This window comes from Lynx canadensis, chromosome E1, assembly GCF_007474595.2.
Source record: "Lynx canadensis isolate LIC74 chromosome E1, mLynCan4.pri.v2, whole genome shotgun sequence".
Taxonomy (NCBI): domain Eukaryota; kingdom Metazoa; phylum Chordata; class Mammalia; order Carnivora; family Felidae; genus Lynx; species Lynx canadensis.
In genome coordinates this window covers 16,136,638-16,148,138 of record NC_044316.2, presented here as the reverse complement: position 1 = coordinate 16,148,138, position 11,501 = coordinate 16,136,638, and the positions used below count along the sequence as shown (strand labels likewise).

Genomic DNA, 11,501 nt, shown 5'->3' with positions numbered 1-11,501 from the left:
CAGATCATCTGAGTTTGGGACAATTAGGGGTTCCTTAAGTGATGACTGAGGAAAGGCATTCCGGTTGCAAGTAATGGCCTATACAAAGATCTTACAGCAACAAGTTGCTCTTTGGGAACTGAAGACACTGAGCATAGCTAGAACTGAGAAGGCAGGAGTCAAGCATGGAGGGCCAACTGTGTGCACCAAGGAGTTGAGGCCTTATTCTGGAAATGCAGGAAAACTGCCTCCATTTTCCTTTCCCTTTGCCAGGGAGAAACGAAGATCCCTATGAACAACAAAATAAGGCGCTGAGATAATCTAGCCCCAGGGAGGCCCTGATAGGGCTACTCTGAAAATGCTTCTCTTTACATTGATCAGTTTCATAAACGGATCACTTAAGATCACCAAAACCTAAATTTTGTGGAATTACATAAAGGTTGAAATGAGGACAAAAGAAAAAAATGAGCAAACCAAAGAGAAAATAATAGAGATGAGAAAGAAGAAATTGGACCTGGGAGAACATAATAACTAGATACCACTGGAGACCATAGATCCTGGTTTCCTTTTAGGAATGCTGTTAGACCAGTTTTCCTTAACCTGCAATGAACAAAACCAGAGCTTTCTGTAATTCTTTTGTTCGTGAATTGCATTCATCACTATCTAAAGCAAATATTGAAGTGTATTAATTATGACATTTTTGGCCTTTTTTAAAAAAGAGGTGTTTCTTGAGATGCATAAAAGGCATCAAATGAAAAGCATAAACATGTCACAAATAAAGTTTAATACATAGGAGTTGGTGACTCGAAAGCACCTTCTCCAATTTGTATCCTTTCTACTATTTTCTCGTTAGACTTTCATTTTACATCTCATCTTATTTTTCTTTCATTTAATTTTCTTTCTTGCTTATTCCAAGAAAAATAATTTGTCAGATAAGAGTAAAACTGAACACATTCACAGGACAAATGGAAAACTAAAAAAAGACAACATACATCGTACCCTGAAAGTAGATGAAAACATTGGTCTTTCTTTTTAGGATATATATATATATATATATATATATATATATATATATATGAATGTATTTTCTTAAAAGCCGTCAAATAGAAATCCCAATTTTTTATGTTAAATAAGAAAGGCAGCATGGAGTTAAGAGGGCAAGGTTTGAAGTCCATTAAATCTGGTCCCAACTAGACTATTTATAGGCATAAACAATCTTTTCATTTTTTTTTAACGTTTATTCATTTTTGTTTTGAGAGACAGAGAGAGACAGAGTGGGGGAGGGACAGAGAGAGAGAGGGAGACACAGAATCTGAAGCAGGCTCCAGGCTCTGAGCTGTCAGCGCAGGGCTTGAACTCAAGAACTGTGAGATCCTGACCGGAGCCGAAGTCAGATTCTCAACCGACTCAGCCACCCACGGGACCCTGCAATCATTTAAACTAAGTGTCAGCCTCCTCCTCCAAAAAGTAGGGTACCAGCTGTAATAACTAAAATTTAGTGAGTGCTTGCTGTGCTACAGGTCTTATCATGTACAAGTCTTTATTTTTTTAGTGTTTATTTCTTTCAGAGAGCATGAGTCAGGGAGGGGCAGAGAGAGATGGGGGACAGATCTCAAGTAGGCTCTGCTCTGACAGCAGGGAGGCTGATACAGGACTCAATTCATGAACCGAAATCAAGAGTCAGACGCTCAACCCACAGAGCCACCCAGAACCCCCTGCCCCCCGCCAAGCCATGTACAAGTCTTTGTTCCTGCATCCCCTCATTTATTAAATGGGGATAGTAATAGAAGCTACTTCCTAACACAGGGTCATGATAAGGATTAAATGAGCTGAGAGGTTAGGTCACGTGCATATCCTCACTCAGCTAGTAAAAGAGTAGAGTTAGGATATACACCCAGGTAGTTTGATTCCAGGGACTAAGAGTATAAGCACAAAAGATAGAATGTAAGTGAAAGCATTTTGAAACTCAAGTACTTTAGACATGTTAGCCTAAACAATAAGCCTACAGATTTATAAATTGCTGTTACATACGTTATATGTCATTTTTCAATTTGCAACATGGCAACCATTGTGGATATTCCATTTGTGGGTGGTTTAGGTTTATGGGTTCCTTTATTCTAGGCTTTGACAAATGGGATAAAATCAGGAAGTTTGTCTTGGGTGCTTACATATGCAGCTGTTATGTTTTCACACTGGCCCATTTTAATTTGTCTGATACAGATAGAAAATCATGAAGACCAGGGCACCTGGGTGGCTCTGTAGGTTGAGCGTCCTATTTTGGCTCAAGTCATGATCTCACAGGGTCGTGGGTTCAGGCCCTGCATAGAGCTCTGCACTTATAACTCGGAGCCTAGAGCCTGCTTCGGATTCTGTGTGTGTGTGTGTGTGTGTGTGTGTGTGTGTGTGTGTGTGTCTGCCCCTCCCATGCTTGTGCGCTCTCTCTCTCTCTGTCTCTCAAAAATAAGCAAATAAACACTAAAAAAAAAATCATGAAGACCAAACAAGACAAAAAAGGATCAATGACAGAAGCCTTAGTTAGATGATTAATAGTGTTATGGAATCATAAAGCGCATTATGCCTGCATTTAGAGTGATCAAAAGAGAGTGTACAGAAATCTTTAGCAGAAATATGAACTTGTTAATAAATCATTAAATATTTTCTTAAATATGATCCACATCTCAAATTGGGGCAAAGTCCTTTAGACTGGTGATTTCCAAGTGAGCCAAGTTTGTTATTAAACACTTTTATGAGTACCATAACTATAAAATACAGGAATTCAAGGCTGTGATTCTTTAGCAGCAGCAAAGTTTATATCCTCTTTGGTGGAATGTTTTAAATTATGTCCTTGAACTGCCTATAAAGCCTACAAATGACATGACAGCAGGAGTGAAAAATGACCTGTTTTAGGCTAAGAATCTGTTGCAAAAGAAGCATACAATTTGCAAAATGCCATACGAAGAAGTAGTGAGGGCTTCTAAGAGGTACTTCATTATCATCAATATTTTTTTAAATGTCAGTCATTTAGTCTGAGGACTCACAGGATTTTAGAGATTATCTTTTGGTCTAGAACCTCAATTTGGAATCTCTGGAAGATTATGGCACATCCTTGAGCTGAGCAGCTCATTAGTGGCCGAGCCAAGAAGGGAGGCCTGTTTTTCGAAGCAACTGTTCATACATCTGGTAGCTTCATGTACATCTGGTAACTAAAACTTTTCTGTGAGCAATGTTGAATATACACAGCAAAGTTGTGTTACACACTACAAGAATGCAATCACTCCCTTTAGCACCAATCAGGTTCACTGATACCAAGTGGGTTGTGGCTTACTCAAGGATTAAGTTCCGAAGTCGGGCAAAAATTGGTTATAATCAGTATCCTTGGAAATCCCTTGAGAAAGTGTCACTTCAGAGACCCAAACAGCTCCTCTTCTTGTGTACAGCAGAACAGGTTTTCATTCCAGTATGGGAAGAGATTGCTGTTTCTTAGGTGGAGAATCAAATTGAGTAGTTGGCCTGCATTTAGGGGCCATGTTATAAGAAAAATGCACATCATCACTAGACTCGTCCTCAGCACATGAGATGCTCACACTTTCAGAACTATGAGGGAACTAGAACTGGCCAGGAGAGCTGATTCTCCTCCTCATCTGATGCTCACATCAGGGCACGTGTTCTCTGAGTTGAAAGGCAGGCTTCTCAAAAGCTACCTGTCTCTCCTTCCTCACCCCAGCCCTTTTTTACCCATTCTCCCCTCCCTCCCTGTCTCTCTGCATCCACTTTCTGCTTGAATTCAAATGTTAAATGTGTCACTCATAGGGATTAAATCAGTCTATATGTGTTTGTTCCTGCCATATAGAGAGTACTGTATAAGTCAGTTCTTAATGTAAAGGTAATTTTTCCTAGTGGTTAAAAACTCAGCAACCATACTGCCTGGGTCTAACTCTGGTTCAGCCACTAATAAAAGCTGCATGACCAAGGACACACATGACTTAACGTCTCTGTGCCTCAGTTTCCTCTCCTATAAAATGGGTATGATAAAAACAGGACCCTTGTTGTGTGAATGTTAGGATTAAGTGAGTTATAATATATTTAAAGTGATTAGGACAGAGCACAGTCAGTGTAGGAGTGTAACTGTTGTTATGTGATGTCACTTTAGGTTACTCAGAGAACTCAATTTTGACAGTGTCTATTAATTGCGTGTGTTAGTGTAATTTCTCATCTTCTGTCTCCCTTCTTGGCATACAGTGATCACGTATAAGGCAAAAGTGTCTTATGTAAAACTGAAAGCAATTGTAGCACTTATGTAGAGCCCATAGGCAGGGTCATGGGACGGATGACTCCTCTTACTAGCTATGTGACCTTGGACAGATCACTTAAACCCCCTGAACTTTAGTCTCTCCAGTTGCAAATCATAAAGAGAGACAGCGCTACCTATGTCAAAGAGTGGCTGTGTCTGTGAGGATCAAATAAGATACACGTAAAAATGTTTCGTAAACTATAAGGTAGCTTGAAAGTGTAAGAGAATGTTGTTAACACCCATAATCTAAAAGAAGGCCAAAGCTATTATTATTGCTGTCAAGAGTGTCTGAAGAAATAAAGACATATTTCGTGTGCTGCCACGGCAAAGCTTTACTGTAGGAATCTGTTGGCAGGGATTCCAGATCTCCAATTTTCCCTTACCATGTACACAATTCTCTGAGAATTCAGGTTTTTGGGAATGCACACTGATGTCTTCCATGTTTTCCAGTATTCTGTAAGTGAAAACTACCCATGTTCAAAGTTGTTTGGTAAATGATAACCTTGGTGTTGCAGAAATAGACTCTTGAGAAAAGTCCTGCATGTTAAACAATTTGTTATTCATGTAAAAGTTTTGTTTTCTATAGTTGCTGGCATGAGATTAAATGTTATTTGGATTTTGAATTTTTTTCATTTTAATGTTTTTGAAAGAGAGTGTGTGTGCGAGCAGGGGAGGGGCAGAGGAAGAGGGAGAGAAAGAATCTTAAGTGGGCTCTATGCCCAGCACAGAGCCCCATCTCACAAACCATGAAATCATAACCTGAGCCAAAATCAAGAGTTGGAAGCTTAACCAACTGAGCCACCCAGGTGTCCCTGGGTTTTTTAATGAGACAGGTTAATTTTTTTCTGGCTTGCTCTACTGCTGCCCTATTTCCTTAAAGATGTGTTCTCAATAGATGAGAATTAATTCACTGGGGAAAATGGGATTTTATTGCAGGTTTTTCAGCATTTTAAATGACTCAGGGTCCCTGGTGGGAGGGGTTGGGGATTATTATGAACTTATGCCTGAAATTAAGCATCATTTCATTAAAGTAGATTAAATGTTCTCCTGATTTCTTACTGTAATGAAATACAATTAGGATAAGCTAAGTTATGCTGCAGTAGCAAATTCATCCTAAAATCTAGTGGTTTGACACAAGGGTCTATTTCTCACTTATATGTGAGTAGGTAGCTCTGGTCCACATAGTGACTCAGAATCCCAGGCTGACAGATGCTCTACTGTGTCTCCACAGTTGCCATGTCAGGGGAACCAAGAACCTAAAGAACATGTGCCCATTCTGTTTTGCTTTGCCCAGAAGCGACACGGTTAATTCTATCCACAGTGCTTTGACTATGACTAGTCTCATGGACTAGCTAATGGCAAAGGGGTCAGGGAAGTGTGACGTGCATGAGGATATTCAGTTAATGACAGATCTCTGCCACAACTCCCAAGCTCCCAGTCAGTAAGATGCTCTCAATCATATTCCAGTACCTTTATCCCTGGTGTCTCACCCCAGGACGGTGCAGTGTAGAGAAGGAGCATGAACCGTGAGGTCCGTGTGCCCTGGGTTTGAATCCCAGCTCCACCCCATGCTAATTGTGCAAGTCTGAGCAAGTTATTTTGTTTCTCTGATCCTCAGTTTCCTCATCTGTAAAATGAGGATTCCAACACCTACCTTTTAGGGTTGTTGCAATGATAAGAAATTATCTAGGCAAACCCTTTGGCAAAGAGTAATACTTGGTGATTATTATCATCAGAAGGACAAGCAAATATTTAGGGCAGCAGTTCTCAGCTCCAACACTACAACACTGTAGGACATCTCAAATTATCTCAAGGCGTGTTGTAACATCTGCAAAATACTCGCCAACCAAGATGGTTTTAAATTCCCTTTACTGACTAAAATACATGATCTGTATATAGGTCACTAGGAGTAGGATTGGACGTGAACTTTGTCTTTATTATTCAACCTTTGCTCCTTCTGTGATATCCTCTCCCCCATTCCAGGCCCCAGGCTTTGGATCAGTCCAATATGAATTGTAGCTTAGTCACTCTCTATAAGTCAGTTAAGCATTCTGAGCCCAGGTGTCCTCATCATCAAAGTTGGAACAGCCATGAGTACTTCCTAAAGGTTTTTTTACAGAATCGAATAATGTAGGTAAAGTCCTCAGTATGGTATCAGTAACTGTCCTCTGACTTAGTTCTTAATGATCGTGCCTGAGCTTTGGAGGAGAAAAGGATAGCTGTGAAAATTATAAGAGTTGTTTCACAAAAATCTCCACAGGACAATGAAAGCCCAAGGCAACACTGGTTTGTAACTCAACTAACAGAGATTAGCATATATTGGGGTGAGAGGATTCTTCTACTCCTAGACATCCAGGATTAAAAAAAAAAAAAAAAAACACCTTTTTTTTTTAATTAGAAGAATTATACATACAAATTCAAAATTCTGACTTCTCTCAAAGAATCAGAAGATCTATCCCGAATGGTAGCTATTAGCCCTTGTTCAGAGAAAGATGTGCTCTCCGTTTGCCACAGTTTCCACCACTCCCTATTGTTTTACAGATCTGTCCTGTAAAACAGCTCTGCTTGACCCGGTCAGAATTTGAGTTTATGACTCCTGGCCAGTAGGTTCAAGAAGGTGGTGATCGTAGCGATAACAGGGGTAAAGTTGGTGAGCAAAGGAGTTTGTAAACTATTTTCAATGACTCAAAAACCTAATGGCAGTGATTATATTGTTAACCCATGAAAGATTGCCCAGGTTAAATAAAGTACCAGATTTCTTTGCTTTGAAATGAAATTACATCAACTGGGTAATTGTGTTGTCATAAAAGATGTTCAGACGGTGAGTAGATATCACTGATGTTTTAAAAATTGGGCAAGCAGATTGCTATTATTTAATAAATACAAGCTGCTTGGTAGACCAGTTTTTTCAAAAAATGGGGCCCAAGAAGGAGAGAAATGATAATCATGAAAGGTGTCCCTATTGGTAGCTTTGTCTGTCACTTCTCCACTGGTATTTGTAGTCCAAAGTGTCAAAAACAGACTAATAATGAATGTTGGCATTTCAAGTATTTCATAGTAGATATAGAACACATTTAGGGAAAGGCTTTGGGGGCTTCTTTTAAGTTCTGGAATTTCATGTCCTTCTAAGTCAGGTTCTAGGCTGAACTTATTTAAAAAATTTTTTTTAATGTTTATTCATTTTTTGAGACAGAGAGACAGAGCATGAGCGGGGGAGGGGGGGGGCGGAGAGGTAGTGGGCAGTCAGAGGGAGACACAGAATCCAAAGCAGACTCCAGGCTCTGAGCTATCAGCACAGAGCCCAATGTGGAGCTTGAACTCATGAACCACGAGATCATGACCTAAACCAAAGTGGGACTCTTCACTGACTGAGCCATCTAGGTGCCCTAGACTGAACTTCTAATTTTAAATAATAGACACAGTTTTGGGGGGCACCCTCAGTGTCTCAGTTGGTGAAGCATCCGACTCTGGATTTCAGCTCAGGTCATGATCTCTTGGTCTGTGAGACTAAGCCCCCACATTGGGCTCTGTGCTGTTAGCACAGAGCCTGCTTGGGATTCTTTCTCTCTGCCCCTACTCTGCTCGCACTCTGTCTCTCTCTCAAAATAAATAAATAAATAATAGACACAGTTTTTAATAAAGACTCATTTTTTTTTTCAAAACTGCAAGGTAAAATGAAATGCAGTGACCATTTGTAATATTGCTACGCTCTGTTAAAACTAGTTAATGTTCCTCACCTATGCTAATGTACAAGGTCACTGTAGTTTATAAGGGTGACGAAATTCTCTACTGATGACTTGTAATACTCAAGAATTGCTATATGTCCTACAACAAAGCTGATTCATACTTCTACCAGGTAGGGCAAAGGTATTACATTTTCAGCTTTTCTTGCCAACTTCTTCCAGCATTTAACTAAACTATTTGGGAATCTTTCTAGAATCACATGAATGAACATGAAATTTAACATGAAAATAAATCCCAATCCTTCTTCTAATTTTCCAAAAGCCCTAGAGAGAGAAAAGGACTATGCCCAAATTAAAACAGTCAAGACGGCAATTCGGGTCTCTTGTATCCGAAGTCCAGTGAGATAGAGTTCAGTAAGTTTTTCCTGTTTCCTCTTCCACTTTAAACTATCCCAACCCACCATTGCCTGAGATCTGTTTTTTCCATTTGGTCTCCAGGCTTCTCCTTAATTGTCTAAACTTTTGGATTTTCACACTCCTCCTACTTTGTTCTTATGCCATTTTTAGCAGGGCTTCCAAATTCTACTTTGAGAAATCCTGAATGAGGAACATAATTTGAAATCCCACAAAAGCCTGCTGGGGCCTCCAACAAGACAGAGAAATCTGTAAATCATAGTCTTTAACAGTCTCTCTCTCCATTCCATGCAGAAGTTTTCCAAGGAAGCAGAGAGAAGCCTAACAGGAGGATTGGGGGGAGGGGGGTCTCTCTTCCGAACAAGACAATTGAGATTTCATACATTCCGTCCATTTCTTCTCTTTGCTTCCATGTCAATAAGAAGCTTTTAACCACCAGCTTTTAACCACCTGTCCGATAGCAGATCTCTCTCTCTCTTGCTGTGGCACATTTAGCCACTGCCATATTAGAAAAAAAAAATTGTTTTTTTTTCTAAATGAGAGGGTGAGCACAGCAGGGACATCAAAGTTGGTTCTGGGGGCGCCCGGATGACTCCGCTCGTTGCGCATCTGACTCTTGATTTCGGCTTAGGTCATGATCTTGTGGTTTGTGGGTTTGAGCCCCCCATTGGGCTCCGTGCTGACAGTGCAGAGCTGACAGTGCAGAGCCTGTTGGGGATTCTCTCTCTCTTCTCTCTCTGCCTCTCCTCTTCCCGCATGCACACTCTCTCTCTCAAAACAAATAAATAAACTTAAAAAAAAAAAGGTGGTTCTGGCCAGGATGGTCTCTCTCCCTAACACACCCCACCTGTGTGGGAAAGCGAACCAGAGACTCTAAAGGGAAAAGAATGGAAATGGGCAAAGTCGAAGACAAATTAGAAGAGCTGCAATTTAAAACAGGTGTATGAGAAGGAGTACAGGTTGATTCATAATTAATGTCCCTGGATCTAGGCAAGTAACTGCTCCACAAGGGCAGAGGCTGCTTGTGAACAGACCGCTGGCTAGACCCCGCGCCCTGCAGGTTTTGTCTCCGTCACCATATAAAGCTCACCAGGTCTGCAACTGTGTCACCAAACCACGATGAACTGAGAAAAATAAGGACATATGCTGACTTTTTCATAACGCTAAATTTATTCCATTTAAAGGAGTGCCTTATATTCTGAGATTGCATCCTTCCTTTTTTGAGTCCTAAAACGTTTCTTTTATGAAACAGCAACTAAAGTAGATGATAATTGATATTATTTATGTGCTTTCTTGGTGAACTTAAAATATCGATCACTCTATATTCAGCTCTCCTTTTGATTTTGGTTTTGCACCTTATTTGTGAAACCCAAATGTCCATTAATCTCCTCCCTAGAAAATATATGCTAAATGTTTACCAATCTCTCTGGAACAAATCTCAATTAACATACCTTTCAAGAAGAAGCCTTAACAGAATCTTACTTTTCATTCTTAATAGTGTTCTTCATAAAAATGTTCTGCAAGCATATCAAGTTAGTCATAACAACTACTGTTCAGTGCTTAATGAAACACTTCTTCATAACCTCTGACAATTTGACAGGAGTGAATTTAATAATAGCAATAAATACAGATGGGACTACATAAATCAAGGAAGTCCTGATGCAAAACTCTTGCTGTGTTAGATGGCATCTCAGCTTTCTCATCTGAAATGAACCAAGAAATCAATTATAACAATGATCATAGCAATATGAAAAAAATTCAAAACAAGAGTCATGCCCTTGGAAGGAATGCCTTTGTTCTTTTAACCCACTGCTTACTTCTCCAATGCTGGAGCCGACAGACTAGGCATTATTTAGAATGAGGACTATGGCTTCTGACCTTGTTGTGAGGGAGAATGTAGCATGGCTTCCCCCAGGATAGACCCTCTCAGTCATTTACATCACGTGGCAGTACAATGAAGGTGCGGCTTAAGCATTAGCCCAAAACTTCCTAAATGGAGAGCAGGCTTAAGACCAATGGTACTCTCCTGTTCTAGAAAACCTTCCAACCTAGCCTCGCCTGTCTTCCTGTGAAGTGGAGGCAGATTCTCCTCCACCCTCCATTCTTGTCAGAACCTTCTTCTCTTCACCTTCCAGCACCTCCCATCTCAGGAGGAGTTTGCCTAGGATGGCCTTTATGTTGCACACCACTGTTACCCATCTGCTTATGGGAAATCATTGGCCCCAGCCCAGAATACTTACAAAGCTGTTTCTCTTTGAGGATCTTCATCCTTTATGCAGAGCTAAAAGCAAACACAAGGGCAATGAGTTTGCATGCTTTTCTAAGGCAGATAAACATTTTGAATGCATCAAGGTGGTTCAGGGGATAGGAAACCCAAATGTCTGTTAATCTCCTACCTAGAAAAATATGCATCAATACAGAGATGCCTGGAAATACAGACACCGCTGCACTAGTCCAGATCTTGTGTTTTGGCCATGTTAATCATTTCTGTATTGAACCTACAGAGATATAATCCTTGAATCAGAATGCTTCCAGGATTCTTAGGTAGTTGATTCTCTTTCTTCCTTCCTTCCTTCCTTCCTTCTTTCCTTTTATAGGAAAAATTTGCTTTGGATTAGAACTGGGGGTTGGGTGAATTTCTTCTTGACAGACACTGTTGCCCTGAATTACACGCAGTTACCATATATTTCAAAGAGATAGTGCTGTGTAATTAACTGAGCCTAGACCACACTGGCTTTTCCTTCGAGGCTCTCTGCCACTTTTGCCTCCCTTTGGCATTGAATTAACTGGTGGAGCCAAATGCAAGGCATTCACCAATACACACACATACTCTGCATCAAGCTAACCAAGAAGATTCACCATTCAACAATTCAGACTCCAGTCACCGCCCCCCCCCCCCCCACCCCCCGGCCCCAACCCCGCTGCTGCAGCTGCCCTTGTGGCTGTGCTCAGGAGGTGAGCAAAAAGTGCCACCTTTTTCATGCAGGTCTCTGAATCCACAGCAGATGTTTCCCTGTATATTTATTTATTGTACCAGAGGTACCATAGCAACAATAAAGGGAAATTTAAAAGGAAGAAAAAATCAGCCCCAAATCCCCTACTCCTAACACCACAGCTATTTTCATTCAGGTTTT

The 11,501-nt window shown here is 40.5% G+C and overlaps 1 protein-coding gene across 1 annotated transcript in view; it reads right to left on the bottom strand.

The window, feature by feature from the left end:
- Nucleotides 1–9,965: 9,965 nt before the first annotated feature.
- Nucleotides 9,966–11,501, bottom strand: part of TMIGD1 (transmembrane and immunoglobulin domain containing 1) — a 47,029-nt gene continuing 45,493 nt past the window's right edge. Inside the window, exons 7-8 of the mRNA XM_032591148.1 lie at nucleotides 10,608–10,648; nucleotides 9,966–10,070 (exon numbers count right to left, since the gene is read on the bottom strand). Of these exons, the coding sequence (XP_032447039.1) occupies nucleotides 10,067–10,070; nucleotides 10,608–10,648 (45 nt within the window). The 3' untranslated portion in view covers nucleotides 9,966–10,066. The remainder of the gene's footprint in view (nucleotides 10,071–10,607; nucleotides 10,649–11,501) is intronic.